This window comes from Acyrthosiphon pisum, chromosome A1, assembly GCF_005508785.2.
Source record: "Acyrthosiphon pisum isolate AL4f chromosome A1, pea_aphid_22Mar2018_4r6ur, whole genome shotgun sequence".
Classification (NCBI taxonomy): Eukaryota; Metazoa; Arthropoda; class Insecta; order Hemiptera; family Aphididae; genus Acyrthosiphon; species Acyrthosiphon pisum.
In genome coordinates, this window is record NC_042494.1 from 74930833 (window position 1) to 74943098 (window position 12266).

Below are 12266 nucleotides of genomic sequence, written 5' to 3' on the forward strand. Positions count from 1 at the left end.
AAAATATACAAAAAACATTTTAACTAACAATTTGTCTCTTAATTTTTAAAAATCTCAAATTATGTTTCTATCTATCCGTTTAGTTGATAAAATAGAAAAATACACCAAAAAAAAATAAAAATGTTTCTATTGACACCAACTGTCGAATCAATATAAACAGAGTACTTCAAGAGATTTCGACACCATGATTTTTTGTTTGTGTCTAACACACACGCGGAATAGGATTTTAGACTGATTCTTTGCCAAACATACCAATTGATCTAAAAGAAGCGATAAGAATTTTTAAAACAAATTTCAATTTGTCGTCAAGTCTACTTGAAATAGACTTTCCCACATTTTTGATTTTTTGATTTTAACTTCTCCAAAAATTAAAATACGACAATATTAAAATAGGTTAAATATTTTTAATATGACATTTTTAGAAATTTGGGGGATGACATCAAACATGTGGAAAGTAGTTGATTTTAAGTAGACTTGACGACAAATTAAAATCTGTTTTCAGAATTCTTATTGCTTCAATTGGAATGTTTGGCAAAAAAACACGTCTAAGATAGGTATTATGTCGCGCGTGTGTTAGACAAAAACAGAAAATCAAGGTATCGATCTCCTTAAATAAATATATAAAATTATTTATTAAAAATAAAAATTGAAATAACAGTTTTAAAGTACCTACTCAGTAAGATCTGTAGCCCAAAATGTAGCCCAAAATGTAGCCCAAATAAAGAAGTTTTTATGATACTTCAAAGTACAAAATCGTTTCTATTCTACAGGGTTTACCTACTTAATGTATTTGATCAGATTTTATCTTATCTGATTACAAACTTGAAACTAAATAGCATTAACTGTATAAGCTTAATATATAGTACGAGTATAATACGTAGCAAATTAAGTATAAGTACTTGCTTAAGGATCAGTATGTAGTGATGGGAAAGTTACTTATGAAAAGTACCTATAGTTATATAAAATCATTTAAATATTACTTCATTATATTCTGAAAATTATTTTATTGCGCAAAATATAAAAATTCTATTTTTCATAATATCATATAATTATAGCTTAGCCCAGAAAAATTGACAAACATTTTTGCTTACAAAAGTTGTAGGACACAGATTTCAGGCCATTACGCCAATATTGTGTATTTATATTAAATAGGTAAAATAGGTATATTTTGTATATTATAATTTATAAAAATCGGTTACTCGTCGCCAGTCATCACTATATCAAACTACAGTCTACAGTCCACGGAAAAGGTAAACCACAAAACGTATTGTCGAAACACATAGAATTTTATGAAAAATAATGTCATACCGAACAAACACGATAATATCAATATAATAGCAGTTTTCGTCTGCGGTAAGCTGTGCGAGGCTTGTCGGTGCTCGTATTATACTCTGACGACTGATCTATCTACAGTTGGTTCCGAGTTCGTGGTCATCGTATGAAACCATAGACATATGTCTATGTTTGAAACCAACTTCAGTAATCGGTATATAAGTATATAACTACTATAACTACAGAATCACGTGTCGACGTATTACGTCGTCTATAATTATGCCATCCCACATTTTTTAATTTTTGTTCATGTTTAACTATTTAAGTCACATTACCTATCCGTTTAACATTTTGACATATTGTAAAACGCGAGGCGTAGGTATAACTCGCCCGGCACTAAATCATCCCCGGGTATTACCTATAGGCACACCTAAATGGTCAAAATGTGAAATGTATTAGCGAAACTATTGTAACAATAATTATTAGTAAGTAAATATATTAAAATAATAATTAATAAAATAAAACTATACTATACTACGTAAATATTTGTTATGGTACACAATAAAATAAGGTACATACTATTATTTTGTTCAAAGTGGTAACAATGCAGGATACTATATTATCAATTAAACTAAAATTTATCTCGCTTCTCAAAGACTAGCGTACTGTGATTAGAGATAACATTAATATTTAATACAGTTTTTACTTTTTAGTCAGTTTGTTGTAGACTTGTAGACAGTAGTTGTAATACATTGATATTTACTATTTATAGACATACTTGGTGTTTATTATTTAATAATATTTATTAATTATTATACTCAACACTCAGCAGATATACTTTATTATATATTTAAACGCGCTCATAACTCATAATTCATGTATCATGATTCACATTGATACAATATCACAATAATCAATTATAAATCATTGAAAAGGCTAGAGGGTTGAAGTCACCTTATTAAAAAAAATTTTAAATAATCAAAAGGGTATTAGATGGTACCCTTAGATGATTACTTTGTAGTAAATTACCGATGTAGTTGGTTTTTGAATATATTTTGTTAGAATTTGTTTTATATAAAAAGAGAAACATTGATACGCAAAATGGAAATCTCTGACCAAATGTTTTCTTTAAGTCAATCAGACATTTGTCGACTCTGTGGACTAAGCAACTCCTCAAGGTTCCTGATATACAAAAAAGTAGATGCTGCTGAATTGACTATTGCGGATTTAATTAACCGCTATTTGCCTATTCAAGTAAATATGAAGTATAATACATCTAAATTTATGACTAGGATTTTAGATTATTCAAAAAATCAATCTTATACAAATATAAATATAATTTTAACTAACATGATTTAGGTATGTATAATTTTTAGTGAAATTAAGGGGCCGGTGCTGGTTTTTAAAATTTTCCGCTGTTCTTTACAATTTGAAAATTATATTTTATATTTTAATTACTACCTTTATTATAATACTTTTCCAGTTTTCCATTGATCTACTGCCCTATATTTATGTAGGGGGCGTGGCGGTGAATTTTAAAGAAACAAATGATTTCATAGGAAAAATTCTCAGGCCTTGTAGAATTGTTGGATTTTGATAATAATTTTTTTATCTGAAAGAAGAAGATGTCCTGAAGGACACAATGAACTCCAATTTTTGTTTTTATTAAAATAATGGTATAAAACAATTTGAAAAAAAAGCTTAAAATTGTCTTATTTTTAAACACATAGTTGAGATTAAATATTGAAAAATGAAGTTCAATGCGGCCTGTAGAATATTACTCTCTATTAGTTAAAAAAAAAATATATCAAATTTGATTGATTCTACAAAAAAGAATAATTATTCCCTTTGAGAATATTTTTGAGGACAGTATTAAATTGGGATTAGGCGCTTTAATCAAAATCATATAGGTAATAAAACGCTATGCGGTTATTTTAAATATTTTGGGAAAATTGGGTGACTTTTATCATTAAGACATTAAGCTTCTAACCTTCTTTATAATTATTATACAACTATTTTATAGATTGTTAAGCAAAAATAATAATTATCTGATTGTGTATATGGCAGGTTTCTGATGATGACGAATACCCAAGAACTATATGTTCAAACTGTAAATGTCAGTTGGACATGTTAGTGAAATTCATTGATGATTTGTTAGATGGTCAAATGTTTCTCAAAAATGTTTATAAAATGTACAAGTCTAAACAGCTTTCTTCAGCAGAATATATACCTCTGGTTGATGAAAGAACTACTAATTTCAAGAATAATATAAACACTAAAAGTAATGATGTGGTTTTTGTATGTGAGACTTGTGGCTTAACATTAGCTGACAAAAATGACTTAAAGGCACATTTGAAAAATCATCATGGTACTTAAAATGCGTTAAATTTTAAATTAGATAATATTGAATATATACAATTGTCAATTATCTCTTTATACTTTCAGAAGAACAACCAAGCCATAGTGGTACTTCAACAAATAAAGTTGCTGAAAGATTTTCATGTGAACATTGCATGAAAACATTTGCCCAAAAAAATGGGCTTAATACTCATTTAAAAACACATAAAGGTAAATAGTTTAACTGTAACCTGTATTATGGGCTATGGATTTTACGAATTCATTATCACAAATAGATAGAATAATTTCGACTTGACGCAATGTATAAGCTGTAATCCAAGTATTATTTAATAGCTTTTAAGTTAATTAATAGCTTTGACCTTACACAATATATAAGCTGTGATCCAAGTACCATTAAAAAGCTTTTTAGCTAAGTAACTAATTTGTGGACTCCTAGACTCCTAGAAAACTATAATTGGGTAATTGATCAATCATATTTCATAATGTATATGCCACCATTAAACCGCTACTTACATTCTTACAAAGACAACAAGACACTTGCAAAACCACGGGCCAGGTCCAAGACAATAGAACCAGAAACCACTTATAACTTACAACATAGCACAGATGCTAGAGTACAGCAGGATCAGATGTACCATAACCGTTGAGACTTCTGACTTGAGCACCTTCACTCCACTCATACAGAGACAACTTGTACACTTTTATAAGTGTTGCTTAATTTAAAATAGAAATAAACTACCATTAGAATTGCTGTTGGATTTGTTTTCAAAGATTTATTCAAAAAAACTACCAATATCTGGATCATTGGCAGGCCACATACACCAGTTGTTTAAATATAATTTAATTGTTACTAAATAAATACAGGTTACATTTCACTTATTCTGCTACATTTGACATTTCTGCTAATAGCAATAGCCAATAGACCATTCTGTTCTATAGTAGAATATTAAGCTATAATTAAATGTGAATTATTGAATTTATTTAAATTTATACATAATATTATTATTTATTATTTTTTTAGGTGATAAAAAGTATGTATGTCAAGTATGTAAGAAAAGCTATTATCAAAATGGTAACCTACAAGAACACATGCGCATACATACTGGAGAAAAGCCTTTCAGTTGTGAATACTGTTCAGTATCATTTAGAACATCATCTCAGGTTTATATATTTATAACAGATTTATTTATTTTTGTTTTATTGTCTAATTTAAGATTATATTTATAGTTGAAAACTCACATTCGATGTCATAGTGGTGCTAAACCTTACAAGTGTTCAGTGTGTGGACGATCATTCCCACATAATAATACTTTGAAAATTCATTTAAGGCGTCATTTCAATGATCGACAGTATAACTGTGAATATTGTCCAAAAAAATTTTTTGACCATACATCACTGGTCAGACATTCTCGTACACATACAGGTGACTATTTTGTTTTTTGGAAACATCTTGTTTATTATTTATTCTTACTTCACTACTGAAAATTATACAGGGTGTATCTTATGTCATTGTACGCGGGGGTTTTTTTAATGATTATGGATCGATGACACAGAATTTTGTTAAAATGCAAAAAGACGTGTTTCTTTATTTTTAACAGGCAATTTTTTTTTATAACAATTTCAAAATTTTTAAACACAGGTGTACCAATACCAAAATCAACTTTATTTTTTCAAATGGCAACTACTATATTTTTTAATGGATTCTGGTAAAGCTTTTTTTTCTGAAAATTTTGATAGTCATATCATCAATTTTGGTTTGCTAGTTTATTAACAATGGTCCTCTAAAGTTTAGTAAAATATGCATTAATAATTAATATACTTTTAATTGAAATTATTGATATTGGTTTAATTTACAAGAGCTAAATAATTTTTTCTTATAACTAATTTTTAAACTTGACATTTGAATCATAAGTTCTCTATATATTAGTAGGTATCACATGCAAAGTATGAACTTAGCAGTTGAAATTCATTAAGAATCATTTGATAATCGTGATTTAAAATAAACTATTTGCAAGATATTTAGATAAATTGTCAATCTCAATATAGGTTTGTATCTAACTTAGGCATACTTTTAATCAGAGTTAATTACAGATTTCCAATATTATTATAACAAGAATCAAATACTATTAGGTATTACCTTAGTCCTTAGCCATCTAATAAAGAATCCAAATTCATGATATTGTAAGAAAAGTATGATTGTAATTTACGTAACGAAATAAAATGTAAATGTCCAAAACTAAAAAATATTAAGAGTTATGAATTTCAACTCCTTAATTCATACTTTGCATGCGCGATACCTACCAATATAGGGAACCTATATGGTTTAAATTTCAAGTTTATCCCACTACGAGAAAAGCACCACAAAACATCGCACTTTTTTCTTTACACAATTTTTTTAACCTCCATACATACCTAAGACATTAATGTCAACAATTGAATACCATTTACGAATTTACCATTATTACTTTAGCCGCCTAATAAAGAATCCAAATGTATGATCTTGTAACTTGTAAGAAAAGTAACTGTGAAGTAATTGATAATGATTACCTATAAAACAAATTAAAATAATAATACTGATTTTGATGATTGTATGTTAAAATAAAAATAACAAATCAGGTTTGTCAACAATTTTGTTTATGTTTTTTTTTTTTTTGAGGGTGTCATTAAATTACCGATTAAATTACTAAAGTTTATAAAAAGGTAGTTATAAGAAAAAAATATTTAGTTCTTGTAAATTAAACCTATACCAATTATTTCAAATAAAAGTATTAAATATTAATGCATATTTTACTAAACTTTAGAGGACCATTATTAATAAACTAGCGAACCAAAATTGATGATATGATTATCAAAATTTTCAGAAAAAAAAGCTTTACCAGAATCCATTAAAAATATAGTAGTTGCCAATTGAAAAAATAAAGTAGATTTTGCTATTGGTACACCTGCGTGTTTAAAAATTTTGAAATTGTTATAAAAAAATTGTCTGTTAAAAATAAAGAAACACGTCTTTTTGCATTTTAACGAAATTCTGTCATCGATCCATAATCGTTAAAAAAAACCCCGCGTACAATGACATAAGATACACCCTCTATAAAACCATACTAATTAAATTTTTTAGGCGAAAAACCCTATTACTGTGATGTGTGTAACAAGGATTTTGCAACAGTCACAAATTTTAACAAACATAGAAAAGTAAAGTATAATATTATTATATTTTCAATCATTAACCTAAGTTAAATTAAATTTTAACAATAAAGGCATTAAGTAGTGGTACACAATTTATTTTATTTTTAAAATAAAAACTATTAGAATTTCAAAGATAATTAATAATTTAAGTTTAAAAAAAATCCTTTTGACAAATTTAAGTTAATTATACATTTCAATTTTGCGAATCGATCTACTAATATACTCAAAACATGCCTATAAATATTAAAATATTTATGAACGATTTATGTAGTTATATTTAGAATGTTGAAATATATTTTGTGTGAAACTGTACAATTATTACTATTAACTAATATACAACTATCTAAAAAAAATATGCAAAATATTTATATCTATACTAGCTTAATTATATTATCATAATTTGTTATAGGTACATATGAAAGATAAAAATTCTACAGTATGGGAGCTGACTACCAAATTCCAAAAAGGCAGTTCAGAAATTGATTATATAAATGCTACAATAATTAACGATAATGATTTACAGCCGTGTGATAGAACAGAGGATTTATTTTTAATTTCCAATCAAGTCAAGGTGTGTTACAACTATTTGTATAAATATTGAAAATTATTTATTGTTTATTAACAAAAATTATGTTCTAGGATCTCAACTCTGATATGCCATCCAATAGTGTTAATAATTTGGATGATCTATTAAACGTCAACACTTCTTTCACATCTCTTAATTCTATTAGCTTTAATGAATCTATTTTAGAGTTAGCTGAAAACATTGTACCTTAGAACTTAGTATGATAATATATTTTTAATTTATATGAGCTAAATTGTCAATTTTTTGTATTATGAGATGTCACTGACTTACAACATTACCATGCTGCCATTGATAAGACTGATAATCAATGATAACTATAGATTGTCTCAGGTAAATAAAATTATATTATATTATTCTTATTTTAATATATTATATTTATTTCTCTTTGATTCTAAATATTAAGGTTTTATTTTTATAATTAACTACAACTGATCAGTATATCTAATATGAGTAAGCACGAACATTTTTAAATGTATATTTTGTGCACATGTTTCTTTTAATTATTATATTGTCTGTGATATGAATGTAATAAGATAATGTAATTGTTTCAACTTGGAACCAAATAAATTTACTATTTTATTCCAACAATTTGTAATGAAAAATACCATCTTCAAGTTCCTACTATTTATCTAATTTATGTAATATATAATAATATATATCAAGTGATCCATTTAATATAAGACATTCATTATTTCAAAAACTATTAATGCTTTTAAAAATATTTGATTTTATTGATTACTTATTTTACCGAGGCTAAAATATTATTTTTTAAAGCTGAAACAGTGAAATATAAAATATTACTAGGATTGTAGTGTAAAACAGACTAACTTAGATACATAAATACATAATATATTATAATATTATTTTGTGAACCGTGATGATTTAATAAACATATACTATAAATTATAATGAATTAATATTATAGTACCTACAAAGTCAATTAATTTTTTCTCCAACTCAAAGGTTTTGATACCTAACTTTTATTATTCCACTAAATGCGGATCAATCAAATATTTATAAATTATAATTGTTCAAATAGGTATCAATTAAACCATAAAAAACAAATAAATTGAAAAAATCTTATTTAAAGATATTATAATTATATTTAGAAAACAAAAAAACATAAATTATCACATAAAAAATTCATAAAAATGTACAGTGCTTTACAGTCTCCTGTAATGAAAAAAATTAATCAAATACTGTTGGCTCTCAGCCATGTTGTGGCACAATGTTAAATGCAGCAAGTATGTCACACACATACAAACAATCCTAATAAAGTTTGCCACATTTAATATAGAAAATAAATCAAATTAGGTAGGTAAGTAGTATCACATATGGAATAAACTATACAAGTAACTCAAATACTCAATGAAACGTAAGTAATTATCAGAATTTACGAATAATACATTAGGTACTATTAACAACAAATATTTATCTGTTATGGGCATATTAGTATAAGTATTAACGCAATTTATATTGATAATAAATAACTTGAAAACACATACATAATATGCCTAAATCACAACATAAGTACACAATAGTGAACAGACACCAGAAAAATCTTCAATAATTATAGTAGAATTATAAAGGTTAGAAATAATTATAATATTCATGCACCCTGTGTACCAGATATGAGCTTATAGCTCAGTTGTTATACATTTCACTTCTGCTATATTCAGAAGTTAAAAGGCATTATTGATGATTTTAAATCATTAATGATTTAGCAATAATATGGTAGGTAGACTGGCGGACTGCGCTAGAGTTGTAGGAACTATCCTTTGAGGGGTACCTAAGTTGTTTAGTTTTTTGGGTGAGCAGAGGAAAGTCTGCTAGGTTCATGGATTTGTGGTGTCCCGTTACTCGTTAGTGTGGTTGTTTGTTTTTAGACCATTGATTGAAATTTCCGGAATTTTTTGAAGTCTTTAAGAACTTGACATCCTTTATAGTTAGTTGGATGAGGCAGATATGAGTCGGGTTCAAATCAAGTACCTACACATATTAGAACACATTATAATAACATTTATAATTGATTACCATGTAAATACACGAGCTAGTACAGCAGTACCATTGATAAATATATATGTACATTTATCAATGGTAGACGGTAGTACAATGACCACGACTTACGAGTATTGTTCTGGTATTAAGGATTATTGTCTATTGAAATAAGAAATTATAATTAATTTGCCTATATAATGCCCCTTAAATTGAAGCCGTGTGAAATAAGCTTAATTAATGTTACGTGTTAGTAGGTAGTTGAATGAACAAGAAAATGTAAAAGTTATGAAATAAATCACAATAGTTTATCTAAAATGCATTTGATGTAAGTATCTATTATATTATTTTTTTTTTATACTATACCTATTAAAACGTATTTTCAAGTGTGTTATGTACGAATTTTAAAAATGTACCTATAGGAAAAAAATTATAAAACAGTATTTCTAGAATACAAAATATAAAGGTAATTAGTACACTGCAGTTACTTATATAATATTGCAAGAAGAAACAATTTAAACTCAATGTGCACGTATTGCGAGCAGATTATAATAACGCAACAATATCTAGTATCCACCCACATATTACCTAATTTCTTTAGGCCTTCAAATTATTATTCGTCTTTTTTTTTAGCATCTCGACGCAGTTAATGACATCAGAAATAATACTGCAGGTACATTATAATGGTAACATAAAATGAATAATATAACAGTTAAATGATGGTACTACAACATCATAATATTATTGTATATTAGGTTTATATTACGACAGCATTAGGTACGCATAAACTATATCGAGGAGAGGTGTTTCCATAAACATATACCACGGTTACGGACGAATAATAATTTATGAAAAAATGCAAATGTAGACTAATGAAACAACCCACTAAAAACGTGTAACGTTGTTTCTTGTATACGTAACAATTAATAACTTACTATATAATAAGTTCGTACACGCAATTTAACCGGAATAAAATGTAAAATCTATTTACAATTTTTTCTTGTAATCAAAACTTTCCAGAGTGAGTGTTTTTTTTATCCGGAGACCAACAATATAATATCCCTAATATCTCACATAGGTGGTATCATAAAAAAAAACATAAACCATTACGCTCTTACACACACTATTGTTTTTTTTTTTGTATGTACTTACCCACTACCTACTTAAAGTTTGTTTACTATTGTTTCATTCCAGCTTGAACAAAGATAATACTATGTTTATTTTATAAACAGTTTTTAATATATACAAACTATACCTTTATGATTACCTACAACTCAGTAGGTATACAATTATTACGTACCTATATACATATTAATATATTATTATGTCTTAACTCCTAATATTTTTAATTTTATTCGTCAGAATATTTGGATAATGTGTTATGATGTAATTTCCTTTATATGTATTGTGTGCCCACTACCTACTTAGTATATACTTACTAGTGTGTATAGTCAATAGTCATATTGTCACAACTATTAAGTATTGAATGTAGCAACTATGTTTTGAATCTCTAATGAATACATTTTGTTTTAATACCTATTAAATCAGTATAGTTACTAAAAAAAAATCGATAATTACTTTCATGGTTCTTCAACTTAATAGAAAAGTCGGAAAACGTGCGCAATATTATATAGGTAGGTAATATTATATTATCCAATTTTACGAATATAGGTAGGTACGCATAATATTGTCCTTGATCAAAAAATAACAATAAAACTCATATAAAATTATTGATAAAAGGTCAAATTAGGTATTTAATAACATTGTGCTATCTATAATAATTACGATGGTAAATAATAATTGTATAGTAGTTATCATCGTACGTAATTAATTTTTAAGATTTTTTTCAACAAATAAAATTCCAATCAAACAAGCACTTAATTGTCCATACCATAGTTTGATTGTATATTGTATTATACCTTTTCAATAAAATAGAATATATTTTATACTTCTGTTTTATAGTGATTAAAAATATTATGTACTATTTATTCAAGGTTGTATATATAGTAATATAGATCTTCTGTTTAATTTAATACTTTACAGTAAACAAATATAAAGCAATTTATTATGATATTTAATTATGCTTACGATCATTTTCGAATAATCGAATAGGTACGTCATATTTTGTCAACTAAAATTTAAATAGATCAATATATTTGGTTAAATATATATATGCATAACATTTCAAAATATATAGATTATCATTATATTTGAAAATGTGATGAACTAATGAATAATATTATTATAAATTCTATTTAATTTTATAAACTTAAGGAGTGGCGGAAACAGGATATTTCAACGGTGGGGAGGGGGGAGAGGGTACTTAATAATGAATGAAAATTAGATTTGGATGCAATTTTTTTTATTATAAATTATTTTAGTAGTAGGTACCTATATTATATAATTAGGGCTGGGATTTGTATGTAAATACATATTTTTAGTAAAACATGATAAATTAATTATTGCAAATGATAAATTCGTTTCACGTGATTTGCAATAAAATAAGATATATTTTATTTTACATATTTTTACATATTTCGTCATAAATACATATTTTTACATACTTTGTAAAATTTTCGCTTTTTTTTACATATTTCGTAAATGTCGACAATTTCAGTGGCTTAACAATATTTTACATTTATATTTCGATACTGGTACCTACTCGGCAAATTGTAAGTGTATACTGTATATAGGAAATAAGTAGGTTAAAATAAATATTAATAACTTGATTTTAGTTTATCTTATGTGTTTCTGTTCGATAACCATACCTTAATGATCTTAGATTATACTTTATGTTCAACAATTATTTGACAAATATACTTACGAATTTACACAGTACCTATCAGACTACCAGTTCTTGTGTTCATTC

At 26.4% G+C, this 12266-nt stretch overlaps 2 protein-coding genes across 5 annotated transcripts in view; one reads left to right on the forward strand and one right to left on the reverse strand.

Annotated features, from left to right (window-relative positions):
• Nucleotides 1-1419, reverse strand: part of LOC100161800 (post-GPI attachment to proteins factor 2) — an 11307-nt gene extending 9888 nt beyond the window's left edge. Inside the window, exon 1 of one of the 4 annotated variants that reach the window (XM_008187396.3) lies at nucleotides 1309-1419. The gene's annotated coding sequence lies outside the window, so the exon portion shown is untranslated. Of the gene's footprint in view, nucleotides 1-1091; nucleotides 1285-1308 lie in introns of those variants that run through there. The other 3 variants (XM_008187398.3, XM_008187393.3, XM_016806513.2) reach the window with 3 other exon arrangements.
• Nucleotides 1420-1979: 560 nt separating this feature from the next.
• On the forward strand, nucleotides 1980-7987 carry LOC100574980 (gastrula zinc finger protein XlCGF57.1). The gene is made up of 8 exons (XM_003246189.4): nucleotides 1980-2526; nucleotides 3340-3640; nucleotides 3718-3840; nucleotides 4652-4791; nucleotides 4858-5053; nucleotides 6749-6822; nucleotides 7226-7387; nucleotides 7456-7987. Exons 1-8 carry the CDS (start codon nucleotides 2374-2376, stop codon nucleotides 7591-7593), a joined length of 1287 nt encoding a protein of 428 aa, XP_003246237.1. The 5' UTR covers nucleotides 1980-2373; the 3' UTR covers nucleotides 7594-7987.
• The last annotated feature ends 4279 nt before the right edge of the window (nucleotides 7988-12266 follow it).

What these genes read in the sequence shown, in the direction of transcription:
- LOC100574980 (XM_003246189.4), top strand. Translation starts at nt 2,374, where the DNA reads ATGGAAATCTCTGACCAAATGTTTTCTTTAAGTCAATCAGACATTTGT. An exon ending in ATTTTAACAAACATAGAAAA is followed by an intron (nt 6,823 to 7,225) that starts GTAAAGTATAAT and finishes AATTTGTTATAG; the next exon opens with GTACATATGAAAGATAAAAA. An exon ending in TAATTTCCAATCAAGTCAAG is followed by an intron (nt 7,388 to 7,455) that starts GTGTGTTACAAC and finishes ATTATGTTCTAG; the next exon opens with GATCTCAACTCTGATATGCC.